At 35.7% G+C, this 20,015-nt stretch overlaps 1 protein-coding gene across 5 annotated transcripts in view; it reads left to right on the top strand.

Moving 5' to 3' along the window:
• The window catches only part of INTS13 (integrator complex subunit 13), a 33,224-nt gene that overhangs the window by 3,100 nt on the left and 10,109 nt on the right, over positions 1-20,015 (top strand). For 2 of the 5 annotated variants that reach the window (XM_023209035.1, XM_023209032.2), the window contains exons 3-11: positions 305-379; positions 6,056-6,258; positions 6,670-6,750; positions 9,133-9,223; positions 10,495-10,623; positions 12,283-12,367; positions 17,275-17,364; positions 17,569-17,658; positions 18,827-19,005. In XM_023209035.1, the coding sequence (XP_023064803.1) occupies positions 305-379; positions 6,056-6,258; positions 6,670-6,750; positions 9,133-9,223; positions 10,495-10,623; positions 12,283-12,367; positions 17,275-17,364; positions 17,569-17,658; positions 18,827-19,005 (1,023 nt within the window). Of the gene's footprint in view, positions 1-304; positions 380-6,055; positions 6,259-6,669; positions 6,751-9,132; positions 9,224-10,494; positions 10,624-12,282; positions 12,368-17,274; positions 17,365-17,550; positions 17,659-18,826; positions 19,006-20,015 lie in introns of all 5 variants that reach the window. The other 3 variants (XM_023209034.1, XM_023209031.2, XM_023209033.1) reach the window with 2 other exon arrangements.

The raw sequence follows: 20,015 nt of genomic DNA, 5'->3' as shown, positions 1-20,015 counted from the left end.
TCTCTGAAATTATGTTGTTCATTTATTTGTTTGTAATCTTCCTGCAATGCCCTTTGTCCTGGTAGACTCCCCTCCCCTGACTTTCCCCACATTGTGAGTAACAGAACTTTTTTATTCATCACTCTATTCCCATATACTCAGTGCCAGCAATAACACCTGGCATGTACTACACATTCTGTGACTATAAAATGCGTGAATGAATGAATCAGTGAAACAGTGTTAGAAATTGCATGTTCCTTGAAAATATGTTGGTAATTGAGTGAAATTGAAGTTGAATACTAATTGTTTCTTTGGAATCTATTAGGTGAATTTTATTGTGAGTGACTCTGGAGCGCATGTTTTAAATTCTTGGACTCAAGAAGACCAAAATTTACAGGAGGTATGGTTAGATTTTGAGATGTGGCCATTTGTAAAAATTATCTAAATGTAGTAATACTTTTTTAAAAAAAGACCAATTTTTTAAATCACTCTAGGATTTGCATATAGTGTTAAAATGCCAAGTTATATGAGAAAACAGCTATCTCCGTTCTAGTCATTCCCTACACCCAGCACCCCCAAGCAAACTTCCATGTTTTAGTGGTTGTCATATTTACTTCCAGATTTCTAAATAACATGTTTTTATTCCTGTTTATTGAGTTTTCTGTTTATTTATCTACTTATTTATTTATTTATTTTTTATTTATTTTGAGAAAGAGTCTTGCTGTCACCCAGACTGGGGTGCGTCATGCTATCTCGGCTCACTGCAACGTCTGTCTCACAGGTTCAATAGATTCTCCTAACTAAGCCTCCCGAGTAGCTGAGACTACAGGCATGTGCCACCACGCCCAGCTAATTTTTGTGTTTTTTAGTAGAAATAGGGCTTAGCCATGTTGGCCAGGCTGGTCTTGAACTCCTGACCTTCATGTGTCCAATGCCTACCCCCTTCCCTTGTGTTCTCAATATGTCCGATTTCAAAGTTTCATGTTTGCATTATAACATCTACATAAAGTATTATTCACTGTTAAGCCAAGTAATATATATGGTTAGTTCCTTATATAGCTTTTTGCTTATTCCTAGAATTATTTAGTATCTCCTTTTTGTCCCCTTCATGTGTTTTCTTTTCATAATATCCATTGCTGCTTTTCCTCATGCTTCTACAAAACCGCTCAATATTGTGATCATAAATGTGTTAGATAATTCAGCTGTTTGGTTTTGTCCACTGAGGAACTTCTTGGAGCACAGTCTTCTGCTCCAGTTTGAACTGGCTGCTTTCTAGGCCCACTGCACTGCTGTCATCCTTCTCTCCCTATTTTTCAGATCCCATTTTTTTTCCTCTCATTTTCTTTGTGTAATCTTTTGTTTTGGTAGAACATAACCTCTGGGATGCCTATAGTTTACCTTGCCCTTTGCTGATACTTTGGGTGTAGAAAATCCGTGTTGGAAATAACTTTTTCCTCAAAATTTTGAGGGCATTATATACTCCACAAAATTATATGTTTTATAGCCTCCAGTGCTGAGAAACCTAACACATTTTTCTTTATAATTTCCCTCTGAAAGCTGTTAGAATCTCAGTGATGTGCCTTGGTGTTGATCTGTTCTCATCCATAGTGCTAGGCTTCATATTTTCCAGTACAGGGAAATTTCCCTGCATTGTTCTTTGATAATGTTCTTGTCTCTGTGTTCTGTGTCTTTCTGAAATATCCATGCTTGGGATGTTAGACCTCCTGCATTAAATTCCTTACTCTTTTTCTCACTGATCATCTCATTGTCAGTCATTCTGCTTTTTTGAAGCTTTTAACCCTTGTATAGAACTCTTTATTTGGTTATACTTTTAATTTCCAAGAACTTTGACTTATACTCTAATTATGTCTATTTTTGGCATATCCTTTTCTTGTTTTATGGGTGTAATTTTACCTGCAGGTATTAACGTTAGTTTATTTGAGGTTTTCTTTTGTTCCTTCTGTATTCTCAAGTTCTTTTCATGTTGAGGCTTTTCTTAAATGCCTGTTTTCTTAAATGCCTAAATAAGGCAGTCTTATTTAAAAGCAAGGCACTAAGTGGCAGATTAGGAAATCTACACATTGTGGAGTAGATATTGCTGACTATACTTCATTGTAGTTTAAGCCGATTGTTTGCACTAGGGAACCTCCAAATATTGGAGTTGATAGATGGTCTCTCTGGGACTGTTCTTCTACTCTTTTATCTGTATGACAACTTGGTTGTCAGCTCTCTGGGGGACAGGGGAGAGGTAAGTTATACCATTGCCCCTGTAGCATTAGCCATATTCAGATGCACAGTAAGCCTCACAGTAAGCTACTGTATTGGACAGCACAGATAGAGAACATTTCCATCATCACAGTAAGTTCTTTTGCTCTGTAGTGATTTAGTATCTTACCTTTACTCTCTCATGTGCTTTTGGTATCCATGTTTGATACCTTTCAGTTTCAGTTCTTCCAAGGAGTGTGATTCTGTATCTTGTCCGGTAGGGGAGAGGTAGTCACTTACACAGGTAGGGTGTAAGTAAGATCTGGGAGTCAAGTTGTTCTTTGAACTGACTTCAAGCTATTGACATTTTTAGTATCTTGCCTTACCCCGCTGTGTTTGGTCATTGGTGCCTCCAGTTCTTGAACTTCTCCTGGATTCTGCAGGGTATATTACTTTGCCTTTTACCTTCCACGGGCACTTAGATTTCTGCGTGTTCAGTCCTATTAAGTTTATCACCACTTCTTCATCCATTTTTATACATTCTTGTTGATGTCTATCTTGTTTGTTCTTGTCTCTTCCACTCACTTCATGCTTGTGGGTTTATGCTTTCTTGTCTGGTTTCTGTGTTGTTTTTGTTTGTTTGTTTTGAGACTGAGTTTCGCTCTTGTTGCCCAGGCTGGAGTGCAGTGGCGTGATGTCGGCTCACTGCAACCTCTGCCTCCTGGGTTCGAACAATTCTCCTGCCTCAGCCTCCTGAGTAGCTGGAATTACAGGCACCTGCCACCACGCCTGGCTGATTTTTGTATTTTTAGTAGAGACGAGGTTTCACCATGTTGGCCAGGCTGGTCTTGAACTCCTGACCCCAGGTGATCCACCCGCCTCGGCCTCCCAAAGTGCTAGGATTACAGGTGTGAGCCACCACGACCAGCCTGGTTTATGTTTTTTAAAAAGTAAAATCTTTTACTTCGATTTTAGTGGAGGAAGCAGAAACCAACTCATGCTCAACCGGTTAGGTTTATGTTTTAACATTGTCTAAAGATACTGAGTTACTAGTAGCTTATGTTCTTTGCCGTTGTTTAGTTGGATAGAAGACTTCAGTCTATGAGGTCCTTCAAGATGAATATGAACAACATGAGAAACAAGGCTTTAGTGAAATAATTGAATACATTATTTGAATTATTTAATGTCAAAATTTTTTTTGTGAATGGGTGCTATACAGTGGTAACAATCCCATCTGAGGTGGTTTTTTTTTTTATTACTATTTTTTGTTTTCTTTTTCTTTTCCTTTTTTTTTTTTTTTTTTGAGACGGAGTCTTGCTCGGTTGCCCAGGCTGGAGTGCAGTGGTGCAATCTCGGCTTACTGCAACATCCGCCTCCCTGGTTCAAGCGATTCTCCTGCCTCACTCTCCCAAGTAGCTGGGACTACAGGTATGTGCCACCACGCCTGGCTAATTTTTTGTGTTTTTAGTAGAGATGAGGTTTCATCGTGTTAGCCAGGATGGTCTCGATCTCCTGGCCTCAAGTGATCTGCCCGCCTCGGCCTCACAAAGTGCTGGGATTACAGGTATGAGCCACCATGCCTGGCCTCTTTTTCTTTTTTTTAATTTAATGTAATTTTATTTTTCTCCGAGGTTAGTTTTAAATAGAACACTTTTAAAGAAAATGTGTTTTATCATACTATTTGGTCTTAAAATGTTTGTGATTAGTATAATATATGTAAACATAGCTAATTTTTCATTCTTTTGAGGGAATTCACTCAGTAGGCTTTGATTGGCTTGGCTTTGCACTAATATCATTACAGAATGTTCTTAATATACTATTACCTGAAAAAACAATTTTAAGAATTCCATACATTTCCACTGTACTGTGTTTTTTAAATACTGTGAAAGAAATGTTTTACCTTTTTCAAGAGTACTGTGAAAGAAGTGTGAAGGCTTTCTAGCAGTATATAAATAAAAATAAGTACAAATCTACGCAGATTTGTACCTACTGTACCTCTGCAGTGCAGTAAAAGTGTGCTTTTGATGGATAGGTATGCTGGTGATAAAGGAATTACTACTTTTTTCTGCTTTCGCAAGGTGAAAATACATGATTTCCCGTTCATTGCTTTTAAATTTTGAATGGAGGGGAAGACTCCACTTGTGAAAGCAACTATATAGCAAATCACTGGTGTTCAAGAATATGTAAAAGAATTTACATTTTGTATAAATTATGTATAATCTTGTCTATATTTAATGTTTAGCTTTAGTTATCCATGTCACACCATTTCCCTATGTTAAACCTTTCTGTGTCTCTGTATCTGTCCTGTGCCAGTACCACACTATCTTGATTACCATTGTTTTGTATTAAGTTTTAAAATAGGAGGTGTGACTCTTCTTACCTTGTTCTTTTTGAAGATCGTTTTGGCCAGTCTGGGTCCCTTGCAATTCGGTATGAATTTTAGAATCACCTTATCAATTACTACAGAGAAGTTGGGGATTATGTTGACACTGTAGGTCAGTTTGGATAATATGGCCATCTTAACAATATTAACTCTTCCAATCCATGAGCATGGTATGTTTTTCCATTTTTTAGATTTTTAATTTCTTTCCAACAATGTTTTGTTGTTTTCAGAGTATAAGTTTTATACTTCTTGTTAAATTTATTTCTAAGTATTTTATTTTTGATGCTGTTTTAAGTGGGATTTTAAAAAAATTTAGTCTTCAGATTATTATAAGTATATAGAAATACAGCTGATTTTTGTGTATTAATCTTGTATACTACAGGTTTGCTGAACCTGTATATTAGTTATAATAGTTTTTTAGTGGATATCTTGGGATTTTGTAAATTCAGCATCATGTTCTCTGCAACATAGACATAGGTTTACCTCTTTCTTTTCAATCTGGATTCTGTTCATCCTCTCTCTCTCTCTCTTCCTTCCTTCCTTCCTCTTCCCTCTCCTTCCTTCCTTCCCTTTTTCCTTTCTTCCTTCCTTTCTCTCTTTCTTCCTTTCTTCCCTTTTTTCTCTCTCTCTCCTTCCTTCCTTCCTTTCTTCCTTCCTTTCTGTCTTTCTGTCTTTCTCTCTTTCTTGTCTCTCTTCATCAACTAGGCCAGAGTTCAGAGGCTGAACTCCTGGACTCAAGCGATCCTTCTACCTCAGCTTTCTAAGTAGCTAGGACTATGGGTGTACACCACCACACCTAGCTGATTTTTCAGTTTTGTTTTTTTTTTCTTTTCTTTTTGTAGAAATGGTGTCTTGCTTTGTTGCCTAACCTGGTCTTGAACTCTTGGCCTCAAGCAGTTGTCCTGCCTTGGCTTCCCAAAGTACTGGGATTACAGGCATGAGCCACTGAGCTTGGCATGGATTTCTTTTATTTCTTTTTCTTTCGTATCGCCCTGACTAGAGCTTCCAGTACAGTGTTGAATAGAAGTGATGAGAATAAACTTCTTTGTTACCAATGTGTAGAGAGAATTCATCCAATCTTTCACCGTTAAGTATGATGTTAGCAGTGGGTTTTTCATAGGTGTCCTTTGTCTTCTTGAGGAAGTTCCCTTCTGTTCCTAATTTTTTTAATTATGAAAAGGTCTTGGATCTTGTCAAGTGCTGTTTCTGTGTTTATTGAGATGATCGTGTGAGTTTTATTTTATTGATGTGTGATGTATTGTAATAATTGATATTTGTATATTAAATAAACTTTGCATTCCTAGAATAAATCCCACTTGTTCATGGTGTATAATTCTTCTTTGTGTGTTACTGGATTTGGTACTATTCTTTTAAGAATGTTCGTGTCCATATATGTAAGATACATTGGTGTGTAGTTTTCTTTCTTGTGATATTTTTATCTGAATTGCACATACTCTTGTCAACATAATTGTTTTCCCTTTTACTTAGCTAATGGCGGCATTAGCTGCTGTTGGGCCTCCTAATCCTCGGGCGGATCCAGAGTGCTGCAGTATTCTGCATGGTCTTGTTGCAGCAGTGGAAACTCTCTGCAAAATTACCGAATACCAACATGAGGCTCGTACTCTACTCATGGAGAATGCAGAACGTGTTGGAAATAGAGGACGAATAATCTGCATTACTAATGCAAAAAGGTGAGGTGTTGATTATAGCAATTCTTTCACTGTGGGAATTTTTAAATCCTATTGTAGTTTTTCAAAAAACTAGAGACAGCATGTTCACATGTTTACGTTTAAGCATATTACAAGTGGCCTTTCTGATTTTTTTCCTTTTTTTTTGTTTTGCCTTTTAATATTGAGGCTGTGTTCCATTCTAAAATAAAGACTTATCTCATTGAAAACTGTTTAGATTGCCATCATGTAGATAAATTTAACATTTTTCCTCAATGGATTTTCAGCTAGTTGTTTACTGGTATGACTGAGCACACTAAAGATAGTCCTTATTGCAGTAACTTTAATGTCTATAATACACTAATACAGCAGAAGAGTGTTTTGAACTTTTACTGTTCATTCCTTTAAATTTGCTACATCTTTTTTATGCCGTAGTGATAGTCATGTGCGAATGCTTGAAGACTGTGTCCAGGAAACGATTCATGAACATAACAAGCTTGCTGCAAATTCAGATCAGTGAGTATAATTCATAAATGAAATAAATATGTTCACATTGATAGATATATGTTATAATTATTTCCAATAACTTAAAAGTGACTGGTAGCATTTCCCTGAATTCTCTACTGACTCAACAAATTAGTCAAAAAATGTATGTTTGATCAGAAACTTTTTTTTTCATTTTCCCTTTCACTGTAATATTTTACTTTTCTCCCACAAGAAAGGTGATCAAAAGGATAAAATAATACATAAATATATAATGTGTATTTGTTTTGATGGTTTAGTCTCATAGTTGTGTTTCAAATTTGTAAAATGTGCTGGGTGTAGTGGCTTATGCCTGTTATTCCAGCACTTTCTGGGGCTGAAGCAGGCAGATAACCTGAGCTCGGGAGTTGAAGACCAGCCTAGGCAACATGGCAAAATCCTGTCTCTACACTACGAAAAATACAAAAATTAGCCAGGCCTGGTGGCATGTGCCTGTAGTCTCAGCTACTCAGGCCCCTGAAGCAGGAGAATTGCTTGAGCCTGGGAGGCGGAGGTTGCATTGAACCAAGACTATGCCACTACACTCCAGCCTGGGCAACTACACTCCAGAGCAAGACCATGTCTCAAAAAAAAAAAAAAAATAATAACATTTTCATTTTAATTTTTTAAAAATTGTAAAATATGCAAGTTGTTAGTGGCATTATTCAGTATGTACCACATCTAAACATAACAAGTAGTTCATTGTGTGATTTTTCAAAAAACTTTTTCTGTTTCTGAAAAGGAAAACAGTTTTTTTTTCCCTCTATACTCACACTAGTACTTTTGATCAAACGTGTGGATTTTTCTTCCACACCAATTAATTCTCCAACTCTGTGGATACCAACTGTGTGTCCTACAATTCAATTGTGACACTCCTTGGAGTTAATACAGACCCCACAGATTAGTTATTGCAGACTCAGTTCCACAAGACTGTTACCCCACTTAGACACAAATCTCAACTAGTGGTTCCCCACACTTTCGTCTGACTTAGCTACAAATTAGGTGTTTCCACAATCCCCTCCTCACGTTCAATACTTTGTTCTGATGGGCTCATAGAACTCAGGGAAACATTTCCGTTTTCTGATTTATTATAAAGGATACAGATGAACAGCCACATGAAGAGGGTGAGGTTGGAAGGATCCCAAGTGCATCAGGTTCTGTCCCTGTGGAGTTGGGGTGTACCACGCTCCCAGCACATGGATGTGTTTACCAACCTAGAAGCTCTCTGAGCCTCATACTTAGGGATTTTTATGGAGGCTTCTTTTGGGTGTGATGGATTATTAACTCACTATCTAGCTTCTCTGCCCTTTCTGGAGGATAGCAGAGTGGGGCTGAATACTGCTGAGCTTCTAATCATTGCTTGTTCTTTCTGGTGTCCAGACCCCATTGGGGAGCTGTCCAGGATCCCACTAAAGTTGCTTCAGTAGAAGAAAAGATGTTCCTGTCACCCAGGAAATTCCAAGGAACTTAAGAGCTATGTGTCAAGAACTGGGGTCAGAAACCAAATACTAGAGCAAAAGATGCTCTTAGCGCCCCTGTCATTTAGGAAGTTACAAGGATTTCAGGAGCTCTGTGCTAGGAAGCATGAGCAGAGACCAATATGTATATTTCTGGTTGTGTCACAGCTAGTAAAGATATGTTTGGAACTATTGCATTGTGGACCTTTTTAGAGTGATTATTTTCTTAGGTGCAGTCATAGTATTGTTATGAGTAGGATTGTTCTCACTAGGAGAAGCATGCTGAAGTGTTCAGGACTGCACGTCAAGCCCTCTGCAACTTACTCTCAAATAGTTTAATTAAAAAGTGTGTATCTACTTAGTTATAGTATATAGAGAAGGCAAATATAGCTAACAGTGACTCTAGGTGAAGGACATATGGTTGTTCATTTAATAGTACTTTTCTTTCAACTTTCCTGTAGGTCTGGAAATTTCAAAATAAAAAGTTGGGGGAAATTTTTAGCATTACCAATCCTATATTCTTGGAAATAACTAATTATAGCTAATGGTTAGTATTGCCTGATTTTATCCTTAAGAAACATTAGTATAAGGGAAATTAATACAACATTTATTCATTTTCGCTGTTGGAGTTATCTATTGAAAATTGTATTTAATTATAAGAGTTCTATCTTTATTTTATCCTTCAAACACAGCAAATTATTATTTTTTGCATTTAAATTAAATTTGTATACTCATTAAGTGTTCATACTGATATAGCAATTACATATACTGCCTATCTAATATTTAGCTTTTGGGTTGAGAGTAATATCTGATTGTAGCAATATGCTGTTTTAATACGTTAAGGTTTAAATAGTTCACCTGCCTGAATTCATTACATACTATGTATTCTTATATTTTAAGTCAAAAATTTCTCTTTAAGTCTCATGCAGATTCAAAAATGTGAGTTGGTCTTGATCCATACCTACCCAGTTGGTGAAGACAGCCTTGTATCTGATCGTTCTAAAAAAGAGGTGAGTGTTGAAATAATGAAAGAAAAGACCATTGTGGTTAATAATAATAAATACCGAGAAGGGTTATTACTAAAATGATCCATTACCAATATTTTCTGCCAAGAAAATATTTTGAGTTTTCAAAGTAAACCTCTATGGCAAGACATCTAGGTTGGTTCTTTATGGTCTAATTGTAGATTTTAAAGTATTTTCTATTCTGCCTGCCTCTTGATGTTTATCAAAAAGTGTTACAAACCATACATAGTTTGTATTGCTCCTAAAATTTTAATTACTTCAGTGATTATTTTTATTATATAAAAATATTTTTCCTTATTAGAAAAGCAATACACTCTTTAACAAAAATATATTCCAATAAAAAATTAATTTTACACATTCAGAGGGAAAAATCTTATTTTCCAACCTTAGTTTTACCTTTTAAATAAGTTTGACCAATTTTAAAGGAAAAGATGATCCTGTTGATTGTTAAATGGATCCACATCATAATATTCTCCATCAGTAATTTATGTTTAGAAATGTAGATATATTCTATATATCTGATTTTTCATTTTGCATTATTTAATATAAACATCGCGAGTATTACCTTAGTCCATGAATTTTTGTAGTTAAGTGGTATTTTTAGTCATTATTAGTATCATTGTGTTTTTAAGTACTTTCCAGTGTAAGCCTCTTTTTTATTAACTTTTTTCTGCCTCTTTTGATAATGTGGCAATGTTAGTTTTATTTGATGATAATGAAAATTTATTTGTAATTAATATTATTGCCCTGGAATGAGTAAGATTTTGTGTTATCTTGTTGTACACTCTTCTAGCTGCCTTATTTATTGATGACAGAAAGAAATTTTTGTAGTGATTTCTACATTCTTTCTTTTAGTTTTATTTGCAGGGTTTTGTCCTCTCAACAAAATAAATTGTTTTTTCTACAGTATCCTTCAAATCCATTTTGCATATAGATAAAAAGTAAAAATTATAAAGAAATATATTTAAATATTTCACTCTAAATTTCAGGAGGACAGGGATCATGTCTATTCACTGCTGTGTTCTATATACTCACAGTTTCTGGTATCTAGCAAACTGATTAATACATATGTGGTGAGTGAATGAGTGCACGAAAATTTATCGCTAAAATAGTTGTCATGGTTAATTTATGGACCTTTTTTTTCCAACTTCTAAAAAGTTAAAAATACTTAATTTTGATGGATTTATAGTAAAATAGCAGTAGGTTACAATGAATTAATATTTTGTGGATAATTTTTCTTGCATATTTTTCTGTAGTTGTCCCCAGTTTTAACCAGTGAAGTTCATAGTGTTCGTGCAGGACGGCATCTTGCTACCAAACTGAATATTTTAGTACAGCAACATTTTGACTTGGCTTCAACTACTATTACAAATATTCCAATGAAGGTAGGCAGATTTTTTCCTGCTGTTTTGAAAGCACTGCTTTGCTTTTTAAGTATTTGTTTGAGGCCAGGAGCAGTAGCTCATGCCTGTAATTCCAGCACTTTGGGAGGCTGAGATGGGAGGATTACTTGAGGCCAGGAGTTTGAGACTAGTCTAGTTGACATAGTAAGATCCCATCTCAATATAAAAAAATAAAAAGAAAAAATTGTTGGACATGTATTATTTATTTTAATTGAACCTTTACCTTTTCTCCCCATATCATATTTTCTGTTTTGCTAGCCCACATTCAATGTCTTTGACCAGGTCAGTAAATACTGAAAAGCAACCGGAAAGGATCACAGAATAAAATGCTATATTTTTGTTTTCTAAAAGAACATGTTATGTGAACTCTCTTAAGAAAAAAACAAAACAAATGCTCTCATTGTTTTCATCAAAATACAATTTCTATTTTAAATTATTGTTCTGTGATTCTTTCCCTGACAGCTGTGTTATTAGATTTTGCTTACTTTGTGTATTCTAGTGGATCTTTTATTCTCTATATTTTTGTTGTTGCCCACTCAGTATAAAGGTGTCTATAGCTAATAGATCTAACTAGGGGAAAAGAGCTCATAGTTTTAAATTAGTTTATTACTCTCTAACTGAAAGACTGTAGATGTGAGCCCTGTGATTTTACTGGTGGATTTTTTTAAGGAATCTATTGCTACCTGTTCCTTTTCATCATATTAACGCTATCATTAAGTTGTTTTAGGGCTTACACAGTGGCTGGCCCATAGTAAGCTTCAAATGAGTTTTTACTGAGTGAAATTGAATTTAATTGTATTGATTATGTTTACAAATATAAAGTAGCCACTATATCTAAAAGTTCAAATTTTTCTTACATTCCAGTTTCTATTTTTTGCCACTATATTATGAATAATAAATAGCATGAGAAGTATAATCTTTTCATTATTTCTTAATGCCATTGGCTGGTTTTTCACTACAAATTTTAAGCTTACCCTGTAGAACCTTTTGGATGCAGAAGTAAATAACATAATAGGTACACTTTAATATATATAATGTCACATGTTATAAGAAAAATACTCTGATAGCTTGCCTGTTAATTTTGAGCATATTTGTGTGCTACTGGTGTGACTCTTCAATCTTTGTGTTTTTTGGTAAATAGATAATGTTGAAATTCCTATTTCCTATTACTGAAAACAAGTTACTAAACTTGTTTGTTAGTTTGTATTTTGTATAATTGATATTTGCTAATTCACTGTAGGTATTTAAAGATGCTATTTCCTCTTTTTAACAATGATTTCACTTTAAATTTATGTAAATTATTTCAATTACATTATATTTGCATATTAAAAATATTGGCAAGACAATGCATTTGGAGTAAAAAAAATTCAAAATTTCTGAATTAGTCATCTTTGTTAATTCTGACATAATGTAAAAAAATCATTAAATACTATATTACCTGTATATGGCCAGTTGTTTTTTAATGGAGTTTGTGTTGCATGGAAAATTTGCATCTTTAAATAGATTATCCCATTATTTTAGCTAATTATTATTGAATGTATTTGACTTCATTTTAAACAAAAAGCAAAATGAATAATTAATAATTTTATTATTTTGAAAGCAAAACCATGTTTTTTTAAATGTTTGAAATTTTGCTTCAAGGAAGAACAGCATGCTAACACATCTGCCAATTATGATGTGGAGCTACTTCATCACAAAGATGCACATGTAGATTTCCTGAAAAGTGGTAAGAGACATTTGAAAGTATTATGTTGTATGATCTAACATATGAAAGCATATTACAGTAGCCCCCATATCCTCAGGGAAGACGTTCCAAGAACCCCAGTGGATGCCTGAAACCTCAGATGGTCTCGAACCCTATACTGTATATACTGTTTTCTCCTATACATACATACCTATGATAAAGTGTAATTTATCAGTTAGGCAAAGCAGGAGGAGATCAAGAACAATAAGAATAAAATAGGACAATTTTAGCAATATATTATCATAAAAGTTATATGAATGTAGTCTTTTGGTCTCTCTCCCTCTTTCTCAAAATATCTTATTGTACTGTACTCATCCTTCTTGGGATGATGTGAGATGATAAAATACCTACATGATGAGATAAACTGAGATGAATGATACAGGTATTGTGACATAGCGTTAGGCTACTATGGACCTTGAACACAAGCACCATGATACCTCGACCATGGATCTGATAACCAAGAAGGCTACTAATGGGCTCGTAGTGTTTATAGCATGGATATGCTGGAAAAGGAATGATTCACATTCCAGGCAGGACAGAGTGGCCTAGTGTCAGACGTCATCATGCTACTCAGAATAGCATGCAGTGTAAAACTTATGAATTGTTTATTTCTGGACTTTTGTATTTAATATTTTTGGGCTGCAGGCTGGGCGTAGTGGCTCACACCTGTAATCCTACCACTTTGGGAGGCCAAGGTGGGCAGATCACTTGAGGTCAGGAGTTCGAGACCAGCTTGGCCAACATGGCAAAGGCCCGTGTCTACTAAAAATTAAAAAATTAGCTGGGTGTGGTGGCACATACCTGTAGTCCCAGTTACTTGTGACGCTGAGGCAGGAGAATCTCTTGAACCTGGGAGGTGGAGGTTGCAGTGAGCTGAGATCATGCCACTGCACCCCAGCCTAGGCAACAGGGTGAGACTCCATCTCAAAAAATACATGTATATCTTGGGACTGCAGTTGACCACAGGTAATGAAACCATGAAAAGCGACACAGCAAAGTTGAGGGACTACTGTAACAGCTTTGAGATGTTCTTCAGTATAAACCAGACTGACTATAGTTCATCCCTGTGCAAACTTATCTGTCAGTATCACCTATTAATGGCCATGGAACTAGTGTCCTGTGGAATTTACTTCAGAAAAGACAGGGCTAATACAACAAATACTGAGAAAGATAGCCATGGCTTTCTCAAACTCATTACAGTTTCATTTGCAGGCAAACAACCTTGAGGAAGGGAAAAGAATAGGAGCAAACTCGAAAGAGTGATAGACTTTCAACTTGGCCTAGAAATTAAATTTTGAAATTTAAATTAGTTTTTTTCCCTCTAAAAATTATTTCAGTCCATAGATCTCATCTCCCAAACTGATTTCTGCAACTGTATTGGCTTGGTTTAGGGGAGAAGACTCTGGAGTTAGGAGATAAGTTTTAGCTAAAGCTTTGCCACCAACTGGCAAGTCCCATATGTTTCTAGATGTATGTTTGCATGCTTATGAATTAAAGATGCTGGATTAGATGAGCTGTAGTATTCCATTCAATTCTAAAATACAATGAAAATTGTAAGACTTTGAAGGTCATTTTAAAAGCCTTTAAGCTTTGACATTTGGTTAAATTATTTAGAATATTTTCTAGTAAATTGATGCTGCCAGAGAAACGGTTGACTTTGATTATGTTGTATGCATCTTCTGAAGCATAATAATGAGACATTCGTGACATTTGTTACATATCCGAGGAATCTTAGAATAAACCTAATGAGTTGCTAACATGAAAGAAACTATTATGATACAGGGATATATAAACATTTAACAAAGGAATATAGAGAACTTGTTTTTGAAAATATATTACATGCTATGAACCTGTGATATTATATCCATTTTTAAAATGTTATTTTAAAAACTTACAAAAATGGGCCAGGCATGGTGGCTCACTCCTATAATCCCAGCACTTTGGGAGGCTGAGGCAGGAGGATCACGAAGTCAAGAGATGATCCTGGTCAACATGGTGAAACCTGTCTCTACTAGAAAATACAAAAAATTAGCTGGGCATGGTGGCGTGCACCTGTAGTCCCAGCTACTCGGGAGGCTGAGGCAGGGGAATCGCTTGAACCTGGGAGGCAGAGGTTGCAGTGAGCTGAGATCTCACCACTACACTCTAGCCTGAGAGACAGAGTGAGACTCTGTCTCAAAAAAAAAAAAAAAAAAAAAACTTACAAAAATGTCAAAAATATCCTTTGTAACACAAAATAGTTCTTTAAAATAATTGTTGACTTGGCCTGTAGTTATATGCCTTACATGTGGATACTATATGTCAAATTTATTTTAACAATAGGAACAGAGCACTGTGGGAGCACACAGGAGGCTGCCTGTGGTGTCAGTAAGAGTTAGGCAAGTTTTACTGAGGTGGTAACAGTGTAGCTGGGTCTTGGTGAGTAGGCTTATACTTTAGCCCAGATACCTTCCCTAAGTTCCAGATCTTTTTTTTTTTTGTTTTTTTTTGTTTTGTTTTGTTTTGTTTTTTGAGACAGTCTCACTCTCTCTCCCAGGCTGGAGTGCAGTGGCACGATCTTGGCTCACTGCAAGCTCTGCCTCCCAGGTTCACGCCATTTTCCTACCTCAGCCTCCCAAGTAGTTGGAACTACAGGCATCCGCCACAACGCCTGGCCAATATTTTGTGTTTTTAGTAGAGACAGGATTTCACTGTGTTAACCAGGATGATCTCGATCTCCTGACCTCGTGATCCACCTGCCTTGGCCTCCCAAAGTGCTGACATTACAGGCATGAGTCACGGCACCCGGCCCCTAAATTCCAGATCTTTATATTCTGCTGCCTAATTGTATCTCTTAGATGTCTCTCAGGCACCTACATCTCAACATGCCCAAAACAACTTAGGAGCTTTGCCACCTGAACTAGTCTCCTTTTTAGTGAATGGCCCTGTTGTCTATTCATTTATATAAGGCGGAAACCTCAGAATCACTTCTGAGGCATCTAATCCATCATCACATTTTCTTGATTTCATCTACTAATATTTCTCACGTACATCAAAATCTCCATCTCAGCTACCAATAACATTTCCCTAATCCAGCCTTTTCATTTTCTTACCTGTTATCTCACAGTAGCCTCCTAAATGGCCTGTTCCTGTCTACTCTTTACCCTCTAGCTACAGTAACTTTCAGAATGCTAATCCTGACCATGTTCTCATGACCTTAAACCTGCCCCCTGCCCATGCCTTTCTGTTGCCCTTAGGAAAAGACAGAGCTGTTTAAATGTCTTACAAGGCCCTTCATTGTCTGCCCCCCTCCCCCTTTTTATTCTCATCTCAGAACATACTAATCTTTGTTTCAGCCACACAGATCTAATATTTTTAATGCTTCCTCCTGCCACAGTATCTTGGTATCTACTGTTCTTTTGCCTGAATAGTCTTTCCTCTATTTCTTTTTTTTTTTTTTTTTTTTGAGATGGAGTCTCACTTTGTTGCTCAGACTGGAGTACAGTAGTGTGATCATAGCTTACTGCGGCATCGACCTCTTGGGCTACAAGCAGTCCTTCCACCTCAGCCTCCAGAGTAGCTGGGACGGCAGGTGCAAACCACAAAGCCTGGCTAATTTTTGTATTTTTTCCATAGAGACAGGGTCTCACTATGTTGCCCAGGCTGGTTTCCTGACCCCCTAGCAATCCTCCCACTTAGGACTCATAAAGTGCTGAGATTTTAGATGTGAGGCACTGCGTCTGGTCTGTTTCTTTAGTTAATTTCTACTCATCCCCTTATAACTCAGACCAGTCTTCACTTCTCAAGGAAACTTCCCCTGGTGTCTTGGAATTTGACAAATCTCCCTCTTTAGTCACTCATAGCACTGTAGATACTTCCTTCAAAGCCTTGTCAGCTTTATGGTTGCACATTTGTTTATTATTATTAGATTAATATCTCCTTATGTATTTACTTTCCAGATCCCTTGGTTTGTGTTTCTCCTAACTAATCTTACTAGAATTCAGTATAGGTATGCATTTTAGATTCCTTAATCTTTTTCTGAGTACTTAACCGTGTCATTTTATCATTTAATAGTGTGGGCAGGGAAGAGCAGTTGTAGATGCTTGAAATTTTTTAAATTTTCGCTATTGACTTTCAGTGCAGTGACCTAAATGATTGGTTTAATAATGAATGTGGAGGAAAATTACTATTTATTTTAATTATAGATAATATCTATATTCTATGTGGTATTTGTCCAGGGGACCTGATAAAAAGATGTTGTCTCAGAGATATTTTCTCTTACAGAGTTTAAACTCATTTGGAAATCTTGGTAAACAATTTGAAGCTTGTGATCTACTTGATAATGTTAGTGTTTCTCTGACATTTTTTTCATTGTTGTTTTTAAATGGACTTTTAATTTTAGAGTAGTTTCAGATTTACAAAATAATTGTGAGGACAGTACAGAGTTCCCCTTACTCCATACCCAGTTTGCTCTATTACTATTTTTTGCTTTTATTATTACTATTTTTTTTTAAATTTTTTTGAGGCGGAGTCTCACTCTGTTGCCCAGGCTGGAGTGCTGTGTCGCGATGTCGGCTCACTGCAACCTCTGCTGCCCGGGTTCAAGTGATTCTTCTGCCTCAGCCTCCCAAATAGCTGGGATTACAGGCATCTGCTGCCGCGCCTGGCACATTTTTGTAGTTTTAGTAGGGACAGGGTTTCATCATCTTGACCAGGCTGGTCTTGAACTCCTGACCTCATGATCCACCCATCTCAGCCTCCCAAAGTGCTGGGATTACAGGCGTGAGCCACCATGCCCAGCCACTTTTATTATTTTTTAAATTAACACATAGTTGTACATATTTATGGAATACAGTGTGATGTTTTGATACATGTATACAATGTGTAATGTCTCTGACATATTTTTAAAGGTGATTCACACCTAGGTGGTGGCAGTCGAGAAGGCCCGTTTAAAGAAACGATAACATTAAAGTGGTGTACACCAAGGACAAATAACATTGGTAGGTATTTAAGAATAACTGAAAAAGACTAAATCAAAAGGTTCTTCAGGTATTATGTGGGGGTCAGTTAATTGATTCTGTTTTGCATTTTCGTTTTTCATTGTTTCAGGACTGAATGAATTCAGTGAACAAGTTTTTTTTTTTCTTTTAGTTGTGAGAATATTTCTTTATATTCTTTCAAATCAGTGTTCTCTTCTATTTCAGAATTACACTATTGTACTGGAGCTTATCGGATTTCACCTGTAGACGTAAATAGTAGACCTTCCTCCTGCCTTACTAATTTTCTTCTAAATGGTAACTTTCATCATTTAATGGTTTTGCCTGAAATTATTTATATTATTTGAATTATTTATATTATTATTAAATTATTATTTGAGTGAAATTATTAAGAGTATGAACTCTGGAAAGCTATTGTCATCACTATAGCTTTGCCATTTATTTGTGAAAGCTGTTTTAAACTTATGTAATTCGAAATACCCTTTAACAGTTTTTACTAACATTTAAAAGATGACTTTAGGTTTGGCTTTCAGGCTATTATATCTAAGCAAGTTTTATTTAATAAAATTGTGAGTATTTCTATTTTAAAAATTTGACCTTTAGAGTCTAAATTGATTTGTTTTAGAAGCTATAATTAGAAAATATATTAAAAAAATAAAATAGAAGCTGGAATAATGTAGACCATTTATCTTGGCCCATTGAATTTTAAATCAAAGCAAAGATGGACTTACTTGAACACGATACCTTTATCATAAATAAATATTATGTTTTTAATATTATACCATATGATTCTTACCTATGACCTTAAATCTGTGGTTTCATTCTGTGAAATTTTTTTTACAAGTCTAAATTACTGGATTCCAAATTAAAAGCTTCTCTGGTAATTCTTACAATCATCTCAGGTTTTGGAACTAGTGATCTGAAGAGTCAGTCTGTCTTTATCATAAGGTTATGTCATTGTTAATTAAGCATAATTTGATTATCAGACTAGGTGAAATTCAGATTAACATTTGGACATGTAGAATAGAAAGTAGTTATGATTACAGTGTGGATGAGGAACTGTCGTGTAAGTGAACTGGGACTGTGCCTTCTCCCCAAATGTTCTGTAGCATTAATAACCTGAGGATCATGGAGCAGTTGTCTCACTTTTCTTCTTGAGGTCCAGGAGAAAAATTCAATATGTACATGTAAATTGGATGAACCATATAGCCAAATGTATTACTTCAGAGACCACTATAGTTGTTGTGTGAAACTGTATAACTATATAACCTTGGAGTAACTAAGATATAGTTAAGGCTAGAATTCAGATTTTTAGGCATGGAAGAGTAGATACACTAAATTAGCAATGCAGGTTAAAATACGGGAATCAATAAATAAAATGAAAAAATCTAGATGTAAATCTCAAGGAAATAAATGAGAGCCCGTTTGAGTTTCATTACTGATAGCGTAATCTTATTTTTGACAGGTCGTTCTGTTTTACTGGAACAACCACGAAAATCAGGTTCTAAAGTCATTAGTCATATGCTTAGTAGCCATGGAGGAGAGATTTTTTTGCACGTCCTTAGCAGTTCTCGATCTATTCTAGAAGATCCGCCTTCAATTAGTGAAGGATGTGGAGGAAGAGTTACAGACTACCGGATTACAGTAAGACTCTAATATCTATAAATTTTAAGTTTTGAATGTGTCGTCATTCAGCAAGTAGTTATCAAGTGCTCGTGAAATGCTAAGATCTGTGGAAAAAAGGAGATTTGGAAGAAGTTGATTATTATTTTAATTAGGTGAATTTCCTGCAATATTTGCTCAAAAGTTCTATTTATCATTGTTTAATCTTATTTTATATTCAGTGTATGGTGAGATGTATCTGAATTGCAATGACACGCTGGAATTGTAGGAAATAATAAATTGATTTGAACTAATATTTTAGGTGAAACTTAATTTCTAGTAATTTAAATGGCAAACAGAAACCTGGAATATTTGGATTGCTGCTACTTTGAAATAACATAAACTTTCGTATTATTGGGAAGAACATAAAAGGAAATATATGTCCCTTTTTGGTAGAAATTCTGTTCTAATTTTGATTTTTTATTCTCCCTCCTCTCTTTCCTATTTGGTATTTCATAGCTGTTTACTTCTTGAGGTGGTTGTAAAAACTAAGTGTGATATATGTATATGAATATACTTTGTAAACCACAAAGTGTTATATACTGTAAGTAACTTTTTAATTAGGATTTTTTTAAAAAACATAATATTTAAATAAGGAGAAGCCTAATCAATATTTATTGTAGAAAATTTAGAGAATATAGGTGTCTTAAAAAAACACCCACACCTTTAAATTACCTATAATTTCATCATTCACAGATAATTATTGTTAACATGTTTATGTTATGTCAAGGTTGTTTGTTTGTTTGTTTGTTTTGAGACAGAGTTTTGCTCTTGTGGCCCAGGTTAGAGTGCAGTGGTGCAATCTTGGCTCACTGCAGCCTCCGCCTCCTGGGTTCAAGTGATTCTCTTGCCTCAGCTTCCCGAGTAGATAAGATTATAGGTGCCTGCCACCACGCCCAGCTAATTTTTGTATTTTTAGTAAAGATGGGGTTTCACCACGTTGGCCAGGCTAGTCTCAAACTCCTGACCTTAGGTGATCCACCTGTCTTGGC

The sequence above is a fragment of the Piliocolobus tephrosceles genome, chromosome 10, assembly GCF_002776525.5.
Source record: "Piliocolobus tephrosceles isolate RC106 chromosome 10, ASM277652v3, whole genome shotgun sequence".
In the NCBI taxonomy this organism is placed as follows: domain Eukaryota; kingdom Metazoa; phylum Chordata; class Mammalia; order Primates; family Cercopithecidae; genus Piliocolobus; species Piliocolobus tephrosceles.
The sequence above is the reverse complement of the archived record's forward strand: the minus strand, read 5'-3'. Positions and strand labels throughout refer to the sequence as shown.